The 21,690-nt window shown below is 43.4% G+C and overlaps 1 protein-coding gene across 4 annotated transcripts in view; it reads left to right on the top strand.

Moving 5' to 3' along the window:
- The window catches only part of PTPN1 (protein tyrosine phosphatase non-receptor type 1), a 78,342-nt gene that overhangs the window by 33,513 nt on the left and 23,139 nt on the right, over positions 1–21,690 (top strand). For 2 of the 4 annotated variants that reach the window (XM_049870082.1, XM_049870081.1), the window contains exon 2: positions 18,964–19,034. Coding sequence is in view for 2 of the 4 variants with exons in the window: in XM_049870079.1 (XP_049726036.1) it covers positions 18,964–19,054 (91 nt within the window). In the remaining 2 variants the exon portion in view is untranslated. Of the gene's footprint in view, positions 1–18,963; positions 19,055–21,690 lie in introns of all 4 variants that reach the window. The other 2 variants (XM_049870079.1, XM_049870080.1) reach the window with 1 other exon arrangement.

Here is a 21,690-nt window from a genome sequence, read left to right as displayed (position 1 = left end):
CTGTGTCCTTTAAATCTCTCTCGTCATGTGGGATGCCTGAAGCTCATTCTCTACTAGATTCCTCAGGAAGAGTTTATAGACAAAATATTGCATGAATTAATGCATGTTTATAAATTATCTGCAGCGTTTATATTTGAAGGCCATTTTGTCTATATATATAAAAATCTTGGGATCAGACTTTCTTTTCTTAAATGATTTAAATATGTTATTTTATTGTCTTCTGGTATTTGCTATCAACATTTGACAATTTGATTATCTTTTCCTTGTAAGTGACTGGTCTTTTTGCCAGGATACCCAGAGGATTTATTTTTTAACATTTTTTCTTCAAAGTCTAATTGGTCACCACACCATGTCTTGGTGTCAGCTATTCTGAGTCTTTTTCAAAAAAATCAATGGGCTCTTTCAGTTTGTAGTTTCAAAACTGTTGTTGTTGTTGTTCATTTCAGTAAAGTCTTGAATCCGAGTTTTAGTATTTCCTTTGTTATATTTCTTTCCTTAGGGTCTCACTTTTTTAATCTTTTTTTTTTTTAATGTTTGATATAATTTCAAACTTAGGGAACAGTTACAAGAATAGTACAAGCAACTTAGTTCTTTTTTATTTATTTATTTTTTAATTCCTCCTCATTCTGTTTCTCCTAAGGCATTGAGTGCTGTTTACCAAGCAGTCCCCGGGTTACAAACGTCCGGTTTACAGACAACTCAGACTTGCCCTTTAATAGTATGTAAGTTTGCCCTCATTTTGAAATGACTGAACCAACCCCTACCAAAAACCAAACTAAACCAGCCACCGTCGAGTCGATTCCGACTCATAGCAACCCTATGCTCACAGCGAACCAACCCCTGCTCGCAACAAATTCTTCATCCCGGTCGCCTTCACTTGCCGCTCATGCAGCTTTTGAATCATTGAAAAGGCTTCGCTCTCCTCTTGCACTAAAGTCAGGCTAGGTAAGAACTGTACGCACCTGTCCTGACTTACCTAGCGATTGGACTAAAAGGTACAGGAATGGATCTCATTCTTAACCGGGGGACTGGCTGCCGGTTTTTGGCTTTCATGTTCCTGCTTATTTAGTCTTCATTTCTGAAAAGATTTTTTTTCTTTTAATTCTTTCCTGATTTGTCACCTCTCTTTTTAAATCTTACCTTTTTTACAGTCACCTTGTTACTTTGATTTTCTATCTTGATTTATATTATTCTGTAGCTTCTGTCATTTTCTTAATAATTTTCATCTGTTGTAAGGGCATCTTCCTAACTTGCTTTTGTTTTCTATAGGGATATTGTTTTGTCCCTTATTCTCTTTTTTAGAATAATGTTGTATGGAACTCAGCTACTTTTATGCTGCTCATTTTTAAGTGAACAAAGCTGCCCTGTTCTTCTAGGAAGGAAGAGGCAGGTCAGAATAGATTTCCTAACTCAAGGCTCTCAAGCTCCCTCTTCAGTTGTCTTTGTGAAGTGATTTTAAAAATGGCCTCGGACTTTCTAAGTCCTATTCTTCCCTCCACCCAGACTTTTATCTCAACTTTCTCATTCCTTTGCCCCTTTTGTTCATATCTTGGTCAGTCTGTTCTCTTCAGCACAGGGCTTTGTCCTAGAAGGGTATTTTAATTGCTTAGTTCTCAGAGTTTATAGGACCTAGACTGCCCCAGCACCTTAGGGGGCAGGTGCTGGTGCTCAGCTGTGAGTGGGAGTCTGCAGCATCTGCCCTCTTTGGCTGCCCACACACATTGGCCGGTCACACCTCCCAGCGAGTACCTAATAGTGATACAGGGTTCTGCTGGTCGCAGAGCCATCAGTCAGCTGTTACGTTCTTTTTTCCACTTCCTCCCACAGGTGCTGATACCACATGGGTCTTACCAAGCTGCTGGGGGTTTGTCCCCACTTGCTGTACTTTTGGACTCAAGAGGATACCTTGTTCCTGACTTTGTCTTAGTTGCTGTCTGTGTTAGTTTTGCTCTCCTTGTTCTGTTAATTTTTGTGGATGGATTCAGAGAAATTTTTAAAACTTAGCTTTTTTTGAGTGGAGTCTTTTTTAAGACTCTCAATAATGAAAACTTTCAGACCTACAATAGTAGAGAAAATGGCACAATGAACCCTTGTGTATCCCTCACCCAATTTCCACAAGTATAAACTCATGGTCAGTCTTTCATCTGTACACTCCGCCCATTACCCCCTCCCAGCTCTGAATTATTCTAAAGAAAATCCCAGCATCATAACAGAGAACTCTTTTTAAAAAAAAACTGAATGTTTCAGGGACCAGAGCAGCCAGAACCACTTTGGCTTTGGACTCAGAGGAAGGGCAGCTATCAAGGAAAAAAGATGATATAATTCAGGTCTGGGCTGAGGTGCCCAACAGCCTGGATGTGCACTCAGAGCGCAGCTTCCAAGGAGCTGAGCAGCATGGCAGACCGCTAGGCACGAGGGGCTAGCAAGATAGTGCTAGCACTTTTCTGCCTAAGTATTGTTTACCACAGAGAACTCTGCTGCATCTTGATTGGGTCCTCCTGCCAGTGGGAGCCTCTCCTCAGCCTTGTGTCAAGAGCTCCAAGTAAAAACCTTCCTCATAGCCCAGCCATTGACTTGTCCTTTCCCTCATTTTTTAGGGAGGGTGTGAAAAATAAAAATAAAATAATTTTTTTTTTTTTTTTAAATTCCGTCTCACATGGAGTGTAGCCTTCTCCAGGAATGTACTGCATGAGAAAATGGTGCTGCCGGCAGAAGTAGAGGGGAAGAGATGCATTCTTCCTAGAAGCATTGCTCTCACACCCACCATTCCCAGTTATCACAGCAGGAAATTACTCATTACTGGAAAATGAACCGGGAGCCTTCTTTTGAAGGGGTCAAAGAGAGAGCAGACCGAGTTCTCAAAGTTGGTTTGGTCGTTGATATTTGCTTATACAGTCATTTTTTTGTTTTCCATTGTCATTCTCATGCTGTACCTGTTTTCTTCATTCCAAACCCACAGCTTTCCCCTTGGTTCTTTTTGACCTGTTTAGACACTCATTCAGTAAGTCCTGACTGAGCGCCTGCTGTCTGCAGGAATTGGCCTGTGGTATGAGCAAGCCAGATCTGGTGAGTGTCCTTTGAGACAAAGAGGCTCACTATTACCTCTTTTGGAAAGCCCCTCTAACTGTGTTGAATAGAGGCAAGTTTAAGAATTATCCGTGTGCCCCGTGCACCCTTGGGAGTCTGGGCACACAGCCTTCAGTCACAGGCTTCTGTAGTGTGGTTGTGGGCCACTCTCTTCTTTCTGGCCATTGGTGTGGTGGCAAGGGCTTGAGAGAGTGACACAGCAGCAGCTCCTGAGATTGCTCCAGTGGTTGGTGGCCATCCCTTCTCCAGCCTAGCCCCTGGCCTTCCCGGCTAAGGTTTCCTTTCAGACAACGGCGTCAGAACAGACTGGTGGGAAAAACTTGGACATAGCTGTATGACTTATTTCCTCACATTGATGTCAACCAAACTTTGCAGGGACAGGCAACAGGTCAGCAGGACCTGAAAGACCTCTCCCTCTCTCTCTTCCCTCTCCACTAGATGTGGCTGCTCCACAGTTTCTCCTGAAGTTACTACTCTCATTTTTACTGGCTAACCTTGATGTCTTTCTCTTCTTCTTGTAGAACAGACTTCCCCTTTCATCAGTACTTTCTATTCAACGGTATTTGATTGTGACCACAGCTGGTCTTCCCCCACTAAGTGGGAACTCACTGAGGGCAGGGACTGGAACTTAGCTACCAGCTCATTAACACTTGGCACAACTTGAAATGCAAGAACAAAGATTGGCTTGCAAATACAGTTATGTAGTGTGGTCTTGATCCTGAAGGTGGTCCTCAAAACTTGACTTTGTTATCTTATGTAAGAGTTAGCTTTAAAGACTATACCTAAGTGGTAAAACCAATTACCTTTAAAAGTGTTTTACAGTTCTGGCTTTTTAACCATCCTGTCCTGAAATGTGAAGCCCTGGTTAAGCGCTTGGCTGCTAACCAAAAGGTCAGTGATTCGAACCCACCAGGTGCTCCCCGGGAGAAAGATTTGGCGGTCTGCTTCCATAAAGATTTAAGCCTTGGAAACCCTATGGGGCAGTTCTCTATCCTATAGGGTCTCTGAGTTAGCCATCAACATGATGGCAATAGAGGGGCAGGGGGTTCTTAAATGAACACATTTTAGTGAATTTTTTACTGTTTGTGTAATCTTTTGACATGGTAGGAAAACATTCTAATAGTGATTTTTTTTTTTTAAGTTTATATATCCTGTTGCATGAAAATGTGACTAGATTTTAGTGGCTCTAAAGTTTTTAATTTATTCTTATCTTTGCAAAGTGTTTGGTCCTAGGGCTCTATTTTCCTGCCAGGGAGGAAAACTGTGTAGCTAATTGTAATATCTTTAAAGGGTATTACTTCTGCGAGCTATCGGTAAAGCCTGAGTTATTTATGTAATAACAGTGACCTTGAATCTGTGCCTAGCAATATGTATATGGATTTTGGTCGCTATATAGTTTTAGTTGTGGAATCAAGGTATTGAGTAAACCCTTTTAAGGAAGGGTTTGGCATCTGTCAGCCTTTAGAAGCTTCTAAAAATTGATCATATGTTACCAGCAAAGGTTTACTGCCCGTTTCCACTGTATTAGAATATTTATTTTTTATGTATTCAGCTCTGGGAAGGCGGACGGCCTAAAGATTACGCAGCTGTTGCCCAACGTTTATGACTGGAGGGGGGAAGGAGAACCCTTTTAAAAATCCTATTTTACTAAATATGTTGGGCAGGTAGTAAAATGTTGAGATAGTTTAGCTTGCTATTATTTGAAGTAGTTACTCTGAGTGTTGCTTTGCCATTAAATAAACTTGATAAAATAAAAGGTGCTTCACCTGAGTTACAAGTCAGATAACTGTCGTGGAGAACTTTTTTTTTTAAACAGACCTTCTTACGAGCATGGTGAACAGAAACAATTCAATGTTTTTAATTTTTTTTCCTGTATTTCACTAGAAGTTTAACACAACTCATCCAAACCAGATAAAAACAAAGAAAGAAATTTGGACTAGAGCCCTCCTATGCAATCTTTCCTTGCAGGAGAACAAAGTAACAGTATTCATTTTAACTACAGAAATACCTTTAAAATTCCCTGTATTTTAATCTGCTGTGTTTCTCCTGATCTTTAATTTGCTAAATAGTTGCAAAGAATGAGTCTCGCCTGCATCATCGTCTTAAAGAACAACTCTCCTGAATTGTAATGGTTCATCTATCTCTGAAAAACAGTGTTTTTGCTCATTCTGAAGTCAAAGTTACCAGATGGCAGCTGCATTTTGTTACTGTTTGAGTTCAGGGAGAGAGAGGAAGATGTGTTTTAAAGCTTCTGCAGTAAAGAAACACCAAGATTACGCTGAGTGTAATAGGGGCAAAGTGGAACTGTTAGACTGACTGAACCAGAAAAAATTCCCATTCTTAGCATAGTATGTAACTTAAAGGCAATATAATGGGCATAGTTGAAAATCGTAGGAGGAAAATAAAGTCCATATAGATTACAGTTAAATTTAAAAAAGTGATATTACCCATACCGAGGAAGACAACTTCTTAACTTTAGAAGCAATAAGGGAAACCATAGAGGAAAAGGTGAATAGGTGTGAATGCGTAACAATTTAGAACAACTTTAAAAATTTTTAACTACACAAGTAATACGTATTCACTGTAGGAAGAATTGAAAAACCCAAACCACTCAATCTTCAAGCAACAGCAGCAGCTCCAGTGTTACTGCTCTCTCAGCAGTTGGCAAGGACTTGCCCGCACTTACGTTGAACTTCCCATACAGCACATTTTTTAAACGTGCAGACAAATAAATTGGAAAAGTGGTTTCCAGCACAAACAAGGAGCTGATGGCTTGAATATATGTAAAGAGCTTATATGAATTAGAAAAGGGCAGAAAGACAAACCACTACATGTGCAAAGTCAAGCAGACATTGAGTGCCTTCTAGCCAAGTGGCGCTTTGGCATTAAAGCTGTACATACTGTGCACATGAACCGCTGCTGGAATGGACAGACATGGCTTATATTGTTGTCTGCATATCTTCATTGGAACATTTTGGGGCATAATAATCAACATATAAATTAAAATGTTCTGAAAACATTTTTCTTCTTTAGATGAGCTTTCAGAAGATAGTGTAGGAGAATGAATTTATGAAGTTGGGGTAGGCAAATGATTCTTAAACCAGATACCAAAACAAAAACAAAAAACACCTAACTATAAAGGAAATGATTGATAAATTGAACTACGTTTAAATTAACTTTTGTTTATCAAGACACCTTAAGAGAGTGTGGTAGATTTGTTTGCAGAAATAGCCACAAATTCCTTCCATCCCTGTCGACATATTCCTGAGTGTGACTCCCATTAGGAGGTGGCATCTCTTTTGTCACTTTTGTATTTGTGCTTGGCCATGTGACTTGCTTTGACCAATAGGATATTAGCAAACGTGACACTAGCAGAGGCCTTAAAAAGTACTTGCACATTGGGGCTTGCCCTCTCTTGCTGCTTTTGGGAATTCTACATCACCACCATGTGAACAAGCCCAGGCTAAACTGTTGGGTGATGAGCAACACATGGCCTGGTTACTGTCATCACCCCTGTTGACAACTAGCCACACATGAGATATGTGAGTGCGCCCACTGGACCACAGCTAACCCCATGTGCGTATGTGAGCTCAGCCAACATCACATAGAACAGAGACAAGCCATCCTAGTTAAGACCAGCCCAATGGCCAACCTATACAATAGGTTGTTGTTAGTAGTTGTAAGCCACAAAGTTTGGGGGTCGTTTGATACACAGCAAAAGCCAGCTGACACAGAGGGTGAAAAAGCAAGCCGCAAAGATATCTGCAATATGTACATCCACCAGAGAACTTGTGCCTAGAATACATAAGGAACACCTGCATATCATTAAGAAAAAGACAGCCAAATAGGAAAAAGTAGATGAACAACTTGAGCAGGCACTGTACAAAAGAGGATCTCCAAACTATCTGCTAAACTGGTGAAGATACTACCATTAATCATCAGGGAAATACAAACCAGAATCACAGTGAGACACCTCTGCATATCCACCAAGTAGAACACCAAGTGTTGGCAAGGATGGAGGACAGCTGGAACGCTTCTCCCTGCTGGTGAGAGTGTACGTTGACATAACCACTTTAGAAACTTGTTTGGCAGTACTATTCGCTAAAGCCAAACAATACGCAGCTCCTTTACTAGTTCATTTCTAAGTATGAAACGTGTAAGATGTGGGCCAAAAGACATGTTAGAATATTTGTAGCAGCTCTGTTCATAATTGTCAGCGGAAACAACTCAGATGTTCATGTATAGTAGACAGGATATATAAATTGTAACATACAGTGGAATACTAAATAGCAAAGAAGAGGGACGGATTTCTCTGGTGAATTTCTTGAACGTCGTTTTTAGGACATGAAGCCGGTCACAAAAGAGAATGTGCTTTATGGACCCATTTACGTAAAGTTCAAATACAGGCAAAACTAATCTATTGTATTAGAAGTCAGGAGAGTGGTTCCCTTTGGTAAGAGGGCAGTAGTGATTGGAGGAGGCATAAGTGGAATGCCAGAATATTCTAATTCTTGATCCAGGTGTTGGTGCTCGTACCGTTGTGTTATTTGCACAGATTCATCAAGCTGTACACTTGTGATTTGAGTACTTTTCCATAGATGTTACACCTCATGAAGTAAGTTTATTTTTTAAAAAAATCTATGGTGTGAGGAAGCTGATTATTTTAGAAAAGCCATGTTTAAACCCATCTGTGTGTGTTATTTCTTAGACATGATAGCAGCCATTCTAATTAATATAATAGGCTAAAAAAAAAAAAGGAATATAATATTCTTGGAGTTTAATTTTTGTGTGAGATTCTGTTCTTCAGAATACATCCCCAAATGTATCCTGTCTGGCATAATGTGCACTGCAGCCTTGTAACTTCTGAAACCTACCAGTTGCTGGAAGCTCCCTGGCTAGAGGTTTCTTAATGATTTTAAAAAAACAGCATTTATAAGTAAATTACTTAAAAATAACCAAATTAGAGTAGCTCTAAAGTTAGCCCCTTTACTTTCACGTGCTTGCATTTGGACAGTTTCTTGAGTAGGAATTTTATAACCCTGGGTATTGCATGACTTCGTAGTGAGGAAAATGTGTAGAAAACTACAGGCGTATGGACTACAATGGGTTTCTGTCTCTTGTAACCTCGCGATAGGACATATCATGCCTTGGCATGGTAATAGTAAGCACTCAGTAAACTGGTAATTTCTGTTGTTGTTATTCAGTAAACTTTTCTTCCACCAAAATGTCACAAATTTTTCTCTGGAAGTCCTGAAGTTAAGATCAATGCTGATTTTTAAGCAGCATCCTAAATTAGCTTTGTGTTCATAGAGTTGCATCTTTCATGGATAGTTGTTGTTAGGTGCTGTCGAGTCAGTTTTTGACTCATGGCAACCCCATATGACAGAGTAGAACTGCCCCATAGGGTTTTCTAGGCTGTTAATCTTTACAGGAGCAAATCTCCAGGTCTTTCTCCTATGGAGCCGCTGGGTGAGTTTGAACCACCAACCATTCAGTTAGTAGCTGAGCGCTTAAATGTTCTGCCACCGGTGCTCCTTTACTCATTGATTTGGGATCTAAAAAACGATGAGAAATTTGTGTGTAGACCAAGTTATCCTTAAATTACCCATAAAGTGCAATGCATGTGATTTTATGTGCGCAGCCTAGTGCTGTTGTTCTTGGGCACGTTTCAGCTTCAGAGCCCCGAATTTAACCAACAGGAAGGAGCCTAAAGAAAACTCCAGGCGCAGATGAAGTCAGGGCCTTCTTCAAACCATGCGTTCTGCCTTTAAGAGAGTGATCACATCCCTGGTGTGGAATTGGGAGATGGAGGGGTGGGTGGTAGCCCAGTGGTCTCATCTATTCTCTTTCATGATAAATCCTCTCTATAACCTTGATGACTAGTCCTGGTTATGTTTGTAAAGATGACTCTTGACAGGGCCTCATTCAGGGCCTTGCATGTGTTTATCTGTCCTCTCCACTGGAACCAAGCTGCATGGAGTTTGTCCCTCTTGTTCGTCTTGATATCCTTAGTGCCTACCACATAGTAGGTGTTCAGTAAACATCTGGATGAATTGAAGGAGCTCATGAATTAAGTCTAAACCTTGCTTCACACACACAGAGTTCTTTGGAAAGCCATACAGAAGAGCTTGGTTACCTGCTTCCTCTCCAAGTTGTTCTATTTTTGTGGCCTCTCTGCAGAACTATCACTCTAAATGCCTTTAGGCATTGGTCCTGTCTCACACTTAGTTACTTCTTCACCACGGATCCTCTAAATGGTGTGTAGAAAAGTACACTACATGTAGAAAGTACAGGTAGTCCCCGACTTACCACAGGGTTCTGTCCGGACAACTCCGTCCAAGGTCAGAATACCTTGGTTTTTTGTTTTTTATTTTAGTTTTCATCTGTGAATGAACATCTGAGAACGATAACATCAGCAAATTACTTGCCGCGACATTGTGTGTAGCCCATATTATTAGCGATAAGATGTTTAAAAAAAAAACAGACCGGTTCTAAGTACGGCCTTAAGTCAAGGGCTGCCTGTACTAACGAGATGCATGTGGTTGATAATAGCAGTATACTCTATACTTTCGCCGTAGTTCTGCTGACGGCATCTCACGCTGCTCTCCTGGTCTGGGAATATTAAAAACAATTCTTAACCAAAGCTGGTTTCATTTTGTTACTCTGTCTTCCTCCCATTCACATTCCTAAATGGCGCACAATGGCATCATCAGCAATACCAGCTTTATAAGTCTGGTTCCTGGTTATTTCCGAGCAGGAATACCCTGTAGTTTCCTGTGATGCCTCCTGGCCTGGGACCGAGAAGTGTTGGGAAGTTAGCCCCAGAGGGAGGCGGCTGGCGGTTGGTAGTCTGCTTCCCTGTAAGGGAAGGTGTAAACCTTCTACTTTCAGATGGCCGCCAGTTACTTGTGTCCTTAGTCAGCCCTGCGACTGTCCTCCGTCAAACTGCCAACACCCCAGGCCCTGAAATTCTTCAGCCGTCCTTATGGAAAGCAGAAGGTAAACAAAACAGAAGTGAAAGTAGACTTAATTTTTTAGACTGTTCTTTTACAGGAACAGTTTTGCAGTTCTCAGCATTTAAAAAGATACTGGTTCCAATATGTTTTATTGACATCAGTTACTGTAAGTCTGATTCATTTTCTCCCTATTGATTTCTGTCCAAGGTGAAATTCATGACGTTTAGCAGAAAACATAAGTGATTTTTTTTCAAACAGATACTATTAAGAACAGTAAAAAATGAGGTTTAAAGTCAGTGACGCTTGAAAAAGCAATTTTATAGCTGTGCGTTAATGATTTTATTCTAATTTTGTACAGAAATGATATCAGCAAAGGCTCCGGTGGCTTGCTGTGACGATCTGAGAATGCTGGTACCACCCTCTTCCAGATTCCCCTTTAAGGCCCAAATTCATTTTATCTGCATTAAAGCTTTTCAGAAGTAGAACACCATAGCCATGGGTGTCCGCAAGCTGATCATTTTCAAATGAGTCATGTTGCAGCTGCAAAATAATTCTCAGTTCAAGACCTGCATAAGACCTTCGAGTATCGAAAATGGCTGCAGTACGAACCACAAATACATGATGTGGCTTTGTTCTTATAAATGATTTAGGGTCGCCTTCAATGAGAGCAGTCCCTTTTTGATATTTTTAAAGGTTTCTTGTTTTAAATGACAGGAGCCCTAGTGGTACAGTGGTTAAGCACCCAGCTGCTAACCCAAAGGTCAGCGATTCGAACCCACCAGCTTTTCTGCAGGAGAAAGACCTGGCAGTTGGCTTCAGTAAAGATTTACAGCCTTGGAAACTCTGTGGGGCAGTTCTACTCTGTCGTATAGAGTTGCTATTAGTCGGAATCGACTCAACAGCCATCGGTTTGGATTGGGTGTTTTAAATGGCTGTGAACCATAGAGTTCTTAAAAATTAAGTAAAGGACAATGTTAAAGCTCTGTTAGGCTTCCAGAAGATCATTTACTCTGGAGGTTATCTATCCCCAATATCCTCTGCCTTCATCCTTACACTAGTGTGTCTTGGTACTGATGTCCTCGTGGGCGAATGCTGGACCTGTTTCTGTCCTCCATGTCTCTGAGCGCAGGGTACTGATTTTCCTCGTGGGTGACTGCTGGGCCTGTCTCTGTCCTCCGTGTCCGAGTGCAGGGTACTGATTTCCTTGTGGGCGAGTGCTGGGCCTTTCTCTGTCCTCCGTGACTCTAAGCGCAGGGTACTGATGTCCTCGTGGGTGAGTATCGGGCCTGTCTCTGTCTTCCATGTCTGAGCGCAGGGTACTGATCTCCTTGTGGGCGAGTGCTGGGCCTGTCTCTGTCCTCCATGTCTGAGCACAGGGTATTGATTTCCTTGTGGGCAAGTGCTGGGCCTGTCTCTGTCCTCCGTGTCTGAGCGCAGAGTACTGATTTCCTTGTGGGCGAGTGCTGGGCCTTTCTCTGTCCTCCATGTCTCTGAGTGCAGGGTACTGATGTCCTCGTGGGTGAGTATCGGGCCTGTCTCTGTCCTCCACGTCTGAGCGCAGGGTACTGATCTCCTTGTGGGCGAGTGCTAGGCCTGTCTCTGTCCTCCATGTCTCTGAGCGCAGGGTACTGATGTCCTCGTGGGTGAGTGCTGGGCCTGTCTGTGTTCTCCATGTCTCTGAGCGCAGGGTACTGATGTCCTCGTGGGTGAGTGCTGGGCCTGTCTGTGTTCTCCATGTCTCTGAGCGCAGGGTACTGATGTCCTCGTGGGTGACTGCTGGGCCTGTCTCTGTCCTCCGTGTCCGAGTGCAGGGTACTGATTTCCTTGTGGGCGAGTGCTGGGCCTTTCTCTGTCCTCCGTGACTCTAAGCACAGGGTACTGATGTCCTCGTGGGTGAGTATCGGGCCTGTCTCTGTCTTCCATGTCTGAGCGCAGGGTACTGATCTCCTTGTGGGCGAGTGCTGGGCCTGTCTCTGTCCTCCATGTCTGAGCACAGGGTATTGATTTCCTTGTGGGCAGGTGCTGGGCCTTTCTCTGTCCTCCATGTCTCTGAGTGCAGGGTACTGATGTCCTCGTGGGTGAGTATCGGGCCTGTCTCTGTCCTCCACGTCTGAGCGCAGGGTACTGATCTCCTTGTGGGCGAGTGCTAGGCCTGTCTCTGTCCTCCATGTCTCTGAGCGCAGGGTACTGATGTCCTCGTGGGTGAGTGCTGGGCCTGTCTGTGTTCTCCATGTCTCTGAGCGCAGGGTACTGATGTCCTCGTGGGTGAGTGCTGGGCCTGTCTGTGTTCTCCATGTCTCTGAGCGCAGGGTACTGATGTTCTCGTGGGTGAGTGCTGGGCCTGTCTCTGCCCCCCATGTCTCTGAACGCAGGGTACTGATTTTCCTCGTGGGTGAGTGCTGGGCCTGTCTCTGTCCTCCGTGTCTGAGCGCAGGGTACTGATTTCCTTGTAAGTGAGTGCTGGGCCTGTCTCTGTCTTCCATGTCTGAGCACAGGGTGCTGATTTCCTCATGGGTGAGTGTTGGGCCTGTCTCTGTCCTCAGTGTCTCTGAGCGCAGGGTACTGATGTTCTCGTGGGTGAGTGCTGGGCCTGTCTCTGTCCTCCATGTCTCTGAGTGCACACCTCTTTCATTCATGTTTCTCCACACTGCATCCTGGCTGCATTCCTATGTACTAGCTTTGCATTTACAAATTCTTTGACTATGTTCAGTCTAGAGTTTATCTTGACTATGGAGGCTTTTTAAATTTCAGTGATTATCATTTTCATTTCTAAGATTTCTCATTTGTTCTTTTCCATCTGCTTGTTCTGGTTCCATGCTTCCCTGTTGTTGTTCACGATAGCTTCTTTCTTATGCATGACTTCGTCCTGTACCCCGATCTTAAAGATTATTGTTACTCACAATAGCTTCCTCCTTATGCATGACTCCTTCGTGTACCCCTGATCTTAAATATATTTATCTTTAAAGTCCCTGCCCGGCTAGGAAATAAATTTCACATGGAACAGACTTATTTTCTGGTTGATTTGTTGGTTATCTTTTTTAGAATTTGTTACCTTCAGTGGCGTTGGTATTTTGCTTTGCAGGTCACTTTGTTTCATTTTCATCCTCCCTTGTTGGTTTTGAGCCTGGCTGTGCCTCTGTGGCTTTCTCTATATTCAGTTGACCATCGCTGGGTATTTAGAGCAGAGGGTGTGCATCAAAGCATGAAATCAGGCCTTCTGTCTCCACAGGAAGTCCTCCTAGCCAGCTTGGTGAAGGAGGTCCTAGACCTCCCCTTCTCACCCTGGTCCCCTGATTCGTGGGGAGTTTGTAAAGCCGTTTTTGATTCTCTTTTTTCCATGTAGTTTTCCAAATGCACGTAATTGTTCTCTTTGTGATTTGTGACTCCATTATCTTTTAACCTTGCCCCAGACCGGAGTATGAGATGACCCAGTACTCCCTGGAGCTCTGCCAGGGATGGTTCCTGTATATCCTGCTGTGCTGGTCGCTGCTGACCAGCTTCGTTCCTTCCTCCCTCCCTTCCTCTGCCTCTCTTCCAGCTACCACAAAAGATCCTAATGGGCAGGCATTTTAAAAATCTAAACCGAAACAAGCTCAGTTGCTGGTTAGCTAGTATTGGTTATTGGTTTAAGCTTTTTCTTTATTAACTGAGCATTGTAGTTTATCTTAAAAGTTAACAATGTTGAGTATATGATTTCTTGCATATTGGCTATGTGAATGTATGCATAAATATAGTAGAAATGTTGTCCTGAGATTTTTGTAGGAAACTATATTGTCCCATTAACTTCCATATGTAAAAGATACAGCATCGCTTTTGACTTCAAAGACACTTACCCCCTGACTTTGATGACTTGTATATTTCTCGGGGTATACCTCGTTACTGAGAAATTTTATGTTGTTTATAATGAGATTTATGATTAACGAAATCTGTTCAGCACACATTGCTTTGAAGATTTGGTTCCCAAAATTTTAGTCTAGCCGCTGCCTTTCCCCACCCCCCCTTTCTGTACATATCTTCCCAGTCAGTGACAGGCGCAAGTGTTCCGGGAAGTAGATACCCTGCATGCTCACTTACTGCATTTTAAATTATCGCCGTCACGTACTTCTGCATTTGCCTTCAGTCTAGCGCTGTCCATTTCTGAGAGTCCGTAGCTTCCATCAAATATTAGGTAACCAACCGCTCCGGCAGTCAAACGAGGCAACCATTTGTAAAAAATGGCGAGGGGGTGGAGAGGCTTAGATGTGATCGATGCTAAGGGCCCCTATAGTTCACCACAGTTCTAGTGGGTGAAAGGGACCACTGGAGTGTTTTCTTTCTTTGGACCTGTACAATAGAGGCCACTGCCAGAACCATTCAAAAATAATGCTTTCTGGCCCCAGACCTTCTCTTGCCCCAGGACAGGAACCATTCCCGAAGCCAACTCTTCAGACATGGATTGGACTGGACAATGGGTTGCAGAGGGATGCTGGTGAGGAGTGAGCTTCTTGGATCAGGTGGACACTTGAGACTATGTTGTCATCTCCTGCCTGGAGGGGACATGAGAGGGTGGAGGGGGTTAGAAGCTGGCGAAATGGGCACGAAAAGACAAAGTGGAGGGAGAGAGCGAGCTGTCTCATTAGGGGGAGAGTAATTGGGAGTGTGTAGCAAGGTGCGTATGGGTTTTTGTGTGAGAGACTGACTTGATTGGTAAACGTTCACTTAAAGCACAGTAAAAATTATATTAAAAAAATGCTTTCTGCTTTGAATCATGTTGCATTAACTATTTTGGTGATATCAGGAGGCTGTGTGACCTGAGTATAAAACAAATAATAATAATTAATAACTTACATCTTTTAAGAAGTAATTGAGGATATAGGATTTGATCAGACATTTACTTTAGCATGTACCCTTTCAGGAACATCCCTGTCCTGTAAGATGAATCATGTAGTATAGCAGTAAGGACTCTCAGAGCTTTGGGGGACCTCTAGAACCATTCATTAATTCAGGCAACAAAACTATGTTGAGTGCTATCTTAGTTGTGTAGTGCTGCTTAACAAATACCACAAGTGGATGGCTTTAACAAAGAGAAATTTATTCGCTTACAGTCCAGGAGGCTCGAAGTCCAAATTCAGGGCACCAGCTCTAGGGGAAGGCTTTCTCTCTCTCTGTTGGCTCCAGGGGAAGGCCCTTGTCATCAATCTTACCCTGGGTCTAGGAGCTTTTAGTCCAAAGGACACGCTTCACTCCCCAGGCGTCTTTCTTGGTGGCATGAGTTCCCTACCTTTCTGCTCTCTCTCTTTTTATCTCTTGTAAGGTAAAAAGTGGTGCAGGCCACACCCCACGAAAACTCCCCTTACATCGGATCAGTTCTGTGACCTGAGTAAGGGTGTTGCATCCTACCCTAATCCTCTTTAACGTGGTTAAGAGCTCGGCTGCTAACCAAAGAGTCGGCAGTTCAAATCCACCAGCCTGCTCCTTGGAAACCCTGTGGGGCAGTTCTGCATTGTCCTTATAGGGTCACTTTGAGTTGGAATCAACTTGACGGCAACGTGTTTGGTTTTTGGTTTAATCTTTTCCCGTTAACCACAGGCAGAGATTAGGATTGACAACACATAGGAAAATTACAGCAAATCACAAAGTGGAGGACAACCACACAACACTAGGAATCATGGCCTAGCCAAGTTGATACATATTTTGGGGGGACACAATTCAATCCATTACAAGTGCCTACTCTGGGTCTGGGCTGTGGCTAGGAGGGGACAGAGGGGAGTACGTGCCAGGCGGATTCGTACTGCTGACGGATGCTGGCTCTGCCGCCTCTGGTGGGGTAGCTTTAAAGTGAGCAACACACTTCACCGTGGAGCCGATAGGAGACATTCACCCAGTTAAGAGATGGAAGAGAAAAGCGTATTTAAACCACGATTGCTGTGTTTAACTTAACGGTGTGCTTGTGTAAACACGAAAATGTTTCTGCAGCTGGACTGGCTTTTATGCCTCCATATTTTCAAGAAAAATAGAAATCTCAAATTGGAAATAAATCAGCTTTTCAGTCTAGTTTGACTTTTTGCCTGATTGGATTTGGGAGGTCATTGAGTAATGGATAATGAGCTTTCCTGAATAAATTTTAGAATTCATTCACTCGGGGCCGATTTGTTCTGTGTTACCAGAGTTTTGTATTCATTGTGAGATCATCTGTTTTATTAAATGAGTGGGGGAGGGTGGGAAATCAAGAGCTGTAGCTTTAGAAGTGAGTCCGGTAGTGTTGGTCTCCGCCATGCTCACTTCCTTGCCTCCTGTAAGATCTCCAGCTTAGTAGATGTTTTGTTTAAACTTTATTAAGCAAGTGTAAATGTTTCTAGCCCAGTTAAATCATAGTTTAGGAAAAGGAGAGGTAGGTAGAGAATCTATTTGTTACATGTTGGTATATTTACTTTTCCCCTTGTAAAAATTCTACTGTAGGGTGATCCCATCCCCAAAATGCAGAGGTGTACTTTGAATGATTCTTTAACTATTCAGTGTTGAGTAGAAGCCTCCGAAATGTCCTATCTTAAAAGATTTTTAAACTAAGGTATGTGCACACATATGAAATGAACAGATCTTAGGTATGTATTTCAATAAATTTTTTAACCACCTTTGAGGTTTAATTTATATTTAAGCATTCAATTCAATGAGTTTTAACCAGTATCTACACCCGTGTAACCACCAACACAATTAAGATACAGAACAATTCTGTCACCCCAAAAAGTTCACTTGTGCTCCTGGTCCCGGTCAATTCCATCCCCATTGCCACCCCAGGCAACCACTGATGTGTCTTAGTATACGTTTGCGTTCCTCATTGTGGTGAATACCTGATGAGCCCTGTCCTTCAAAGCTGGGAGATATTCTGGCATTATTTTTTTTGCGTTTTCTTCCCTTCTATTTTTTGTTTTGTTTTGCTAACTTTCTCTTACTTTTTCGTGGAGAAGGGGACTTGACTTGCTGGAAGATTTCTTCTTCATCTTCTGACTCTTCAGTTGAGCTTGTCATTTCTGCTATCAAGTTTTTAAGCTCCAAGAGAAACTTTTTTTTTTTATATAACATCCTGTTCTTGATTCTTGGATACAATGTCTTATCTTGCTGAATATATTCATAATACGTTGTTGTTTTAAAGGCTTTCTTCTCTCTCCGGCTTATTTCTTTTAAGGGGCATTTTTTCTTCTTTTGCTTTGTTTTTTAATCTCTTTTATATTTGAGACTTTCCTCTGACATTTTATAATCAGTGGTTGTCCATGCACGATGAAGACTGGGGGTTTACAAGGCAAGTTGAGAGCTCTGAGCTGGGTGAGGAGCTTGTCAGCACTGAGCTAGCTACCGGCTTTAAGTGGATTGTGAGTTGCACACCCTGGTGATGGTATCTTTGGTCTTTCCTCTTGTTCTGTCAGGTGACCTAGAGAGCGCTCTTCTCTTCTGCCTGGAGGGCAGAGGTCTGGCCACCAGCAGTGTGTGTAGCTAACGGAACAGAGGGCACAGGTCTCACTTAACCCCATTATTGATGTGGCACTCACACTTAACCATTGTGCTAATCTGCCTCCAGTGCAATTTAACATTTTCTAGAAAATACGCCTACAGATTTCTGGATAAGTGTCAGGTGGCAGTCACCTAGCAGCATGGATTGGGGGAGGGGTCTGGTTCTTCTCAAACCGTCGGACCTCCATCCCCTGCAGTGACACCCCCCCCCCCCCCCCGCTTTCCAGAGGGGCCTGATGCCTCCAGTCCTGGAGGACCCTGGAGGTGGAAATTGGGTTGGTTCTCAGCTTTCCCCCCTGCTCACTTGTAATTGAGCATCCTCTGATCTCCCAACTACCAATTGGCCTGATCTCCAACTTCCAGAATTCTGTTACTGTTGTCTTCTCTCCTATTCTCCCACTGTGAGTTGTCTTTTAATAACACAGGCAGTCCCCAGTTATGAACATCGGACTTACAAACAACTCGTTCTTAAGAATGGACCCCTATAAAACCTATTATATTAAAAATTTGAGTTAAATGCAATGGTTCATAATAAGGAACGCACATACTACTTTGTGACGCTCGTGGAAACACTGTGTGGGTTGGAAGTGTTTTTAAAGTGTTTTATATGCACAGAAAGGTAAAATATGTACTGTATACTAAGACAGACATTTGACTAACTGATGGTAAATAAGAACCACATGTACCTGTTCTGACCTGACCTAAAGACAGACTTAGGAATGGATCTCATTTGTAACGTGGTGACTGCCTGTAATAAACTATAAATTAAAAGTAGATTGTTTAATTCCCATGGTGTTTTGGTACAGAGTCAAGTTAGCCACGTTTGCTTAGTCCACCATCTCTCCCAGTAGGCATGGGCGATTTTTTTGTTAGCCAGGCTCTTCCTCTTTCTGACAGTTTGGAGTCGCGGAATGTGCGTACCATCTCCCAGAAAAGCAGCGGGAGCATTTGATGGTATAAAAGGGCATTTGATCTGCTCTTAATAACTGTTGCTTTACAAAAGATTACAGTTGGCGCTCCCAGGCCTGACCTTCAAGGCTCTTCATGATCTGGACCACCCACCTGTGTTCCTGGACCACCCCTCCCACCTTGGCCCATTCACCTTTCCTTACATAAGATGGAATGGCAGCCCCTCTGCCCTTGCCTGTGCTGGGTTTTCCTGAGTGAGATGCCTTTTCCTCCCTTTCCATCTCTCTGCCCTCTTGCATATCTTTCCGGCTCCAAGCCCCATGCCGCAACTCAGTCGTGGTGGTGGTTCCCTTCTGTTTTCTTCCTGTGCCCTTGGACATTTCCCACACCACTGGTTATCTTTGAAACCCGTTTCTGCGCTGGGTCTGCTCAGTACTTGGCACATAGCTGGTGCTCAGGTAACGTTTGGATGAATTTCTGATGCCGGAGTTTTCAAAACAAAACTCTGTATCCTTTTTTTTTGCAGGATATCCGACACGAAGCCAGTGACTTTCCGTGTAAAGTGGCCAAACTTCCTAAAAACAAAAACCGAAACAGGTACAGAGATGTCAGTCCCTGTAAGTATTCACATCGCTGTTACGGGTCTCACTGTGTCCATCGCTGGCGGGCACGTCCTCAGCAGCAGGACCTTTTCAGCCAAAGCCTTCCTTAACCCCGGGGTTTGTTAATAAATCGATATCAGTGAAGGTTTATGACTTGATGGTTTCCTATAATAAAGGCATTAGAGACTTATAGTAATGGTTCCTTTTCCACCAGTGTAAGAGTAAGGTTTCCGTTTCTGGAAAATTCAGCTAAGTTCAAAGCACCTTTTTTAGCTTTGACTATTTTTGTGATGAATCATTTTCCTACCAGCTGAAGCAGAGTACAGCAAGCATAATATAACCTTTTCTCAATGACTCAGCACCCGTGTTATTAGAACCCAAGCATCGTAATAAACTTGATGCCCTACGAGAACATTAAGGGGTGAGAGCTGTTCATTACCTCCTAAAAACACAAGACAGCTCTGCCTGTCCAGTTGCCTGCCGGTCTTTGGCAGCCTCCTCTGCCTTCTGAGTGATCAGCTCCCAGTCTGCTGATACCTAGAAAGTAAATAACTAACCGTGTTACAGTGTAGGTTGAGTAAGGATATGGGCATGTTCCTGAGTGAAGAACATGAGCTTTGCCATCTCCTCTAGGCACAGAGGCCTTTTTGACTCCACCCTCCAGGAGTTTTAAAAACCAAACCAAATCCTTTGCCATCAAGTTGATTCCAACTCAGCGACACTATAGGAAAGAGTAGAATTGCCCCACAGGGTTTCCAAGGAGTGCCTGGTGGATTCGAACTGCTGACCTTTTTGTTAGCAGCCGAACTCTTAACTGCTAAGCCACCAGGAGTTTTAGACGTTGCCAGTCAGAAACGGGTTGGAGCTGCCAAATCTCTCGTGGCAGTGTTCTCTGCTGAGACGTAGAAGATTCGCTCAGTCATCTCTCCAGCAGGCACTGACTGCGTGCCTCCCAGGTGGTGGCCTTCACGCTCCCTGCAGCAGAGTTGGCAGTGCATCCGCCCGGAATCGTGCAGAGCCCAGGTTCCCGGGGTGGAGTTAAAGTGGACCTAGAATTGGTCCAGAGCAGTGTGCCTCTTGGACTGCTGCCATACTCTTCTGCCTGGGTTTGAATCTCAGATCCACCACTTTTAGCTGTGCGGCTTTGGGCAAATTATTCTCTTTTCTGATCTTCAGCAAGACAGGAATCACACTCACCTCATAGGATTGTGTGAAGGTGAAATAAAATAATAATCTATGCCTCTTTCCCCAGTTCCTTGCTCATACATAGCAAAACCAAACCCATTGCTGTCAAGTCAGTTCTGACTCAGCAACCCTATTCAACAGAGCAGAGGGTTTCCAAGGCTGTAATCTTTACAGAAGCAGACTGCCACATCTTTCCCTTGGGGAGCGGTTGGTGGGTTTGAACTGCTGAACTTTTGATTAGCAGCTGGGCACTTAACCACTGCACCACCAGGGCTCCTTTCATACATAGCAAGTGGTCAGTCAAGGTTGGCTGTTCGTGTAAAGGCTGTTCACCGAAGGCCACGCCAGGAACATCTGAAGTGCTTTTTACACCTGGTACTCTGATTCAGCAAGTCTAGGCAGTGGCCCCTCACAGTCATTTTTTTTTTTTTTTTTAATGCTGCTCAGGTGATTCTGCTATGAAGTCCTACCCAGAAACCCTGTGGCCAGCAGATCTGATCTTGAAGGAACATTCACGTCCATATCTCCCGTAGCACCAGTAGAGCCCCCTGGGTCTCCAGCTTTTGCTGAACTTGCTCTGAATTAGGGAATGTGTTTGTCTTTAATACTCCTGAACAGTTTTGGTCGGTACTCATCTAAATGGTTTTATGAACCAGTTTTGCAGAGAAAAAACAGCATGTTAAATATTCTTCCAGGGAAGTAATTCCCAAGCTTTTTCACTCCCCAGTCTCACTCCCCCGCATTCTTTTCTTCCTTCCACCCACTCTCCAGTAGAGGAAGTACGGGGAAAACGGGGAGGATGACTTGAGGTAAAAGAGGCCCTGGTGCCAGCCTCATTGTGATGATGGTGGTGATAACAGCAGCCCAGTGATCAGACACTTGACTTCTACCAGGCGCTGAGCTAGGCATTTTACATGCATCACCTCACTTAATCTTCCGACAACCCTGGAACCTTCCATTTGGCAAGTGTAAAACTAATGTTCAGAGAACGAGTCATTTGCCGAGTCACCCAGTGCATCTGAACACACTCACATAACCCACCAACGCCAACCACGCAGTCTGAGATCTTTTATCTCCGTGATACATTTCAGTATTACCTGAGTATTGCAATTTGTATTAACCCTCCACAATGAGAAACATTATTCCAAACAGCCACTAGTTTTAAAAACATCTCTCCTTAGGATCCATCTTTAGAACAGAAAACCCCCAACTGCTGTTCCTGTTAACTTCTTTCCCATGGAACTGGAGGAGAAGATACCTCTGGTGGTCGCCTGGGTTCATCACTCCTTATGCTGTGCCAGAAAGACAAGTGCCCACCTATTCTTGATAATTGCACCAATAGGAAAAGGGGCATGGCCCTCAGGGACCACTTTGTGGCAAAGTAATGGCAACAGGAAAAAAAAGTGGCTGTGCTTGTTTAATAATAACCTTGGCAGAACTTCCAAATGAGTGTTTATTTCTAGAAC

The sequence above is a fragment of the Elephas maximus genome, chromosome 25 (assembly GCF_024166365.1).
Source record: "Elephas maximus indicus isolate mEleMax1 chromosome 25, mEleMax1 primary haplotype, whole genome shotgun sequence".
Lineage (NCBI taxonomy): Eukaryota > Metazoa > Chordata > Mammalia > Proboscidea > Elephantidae > Elephas > Elephas maximus.
Note: the sequence above shows the minus strand (reverse complement) of the source record. Positions and strands in the feature narration are given on the sequence as shown.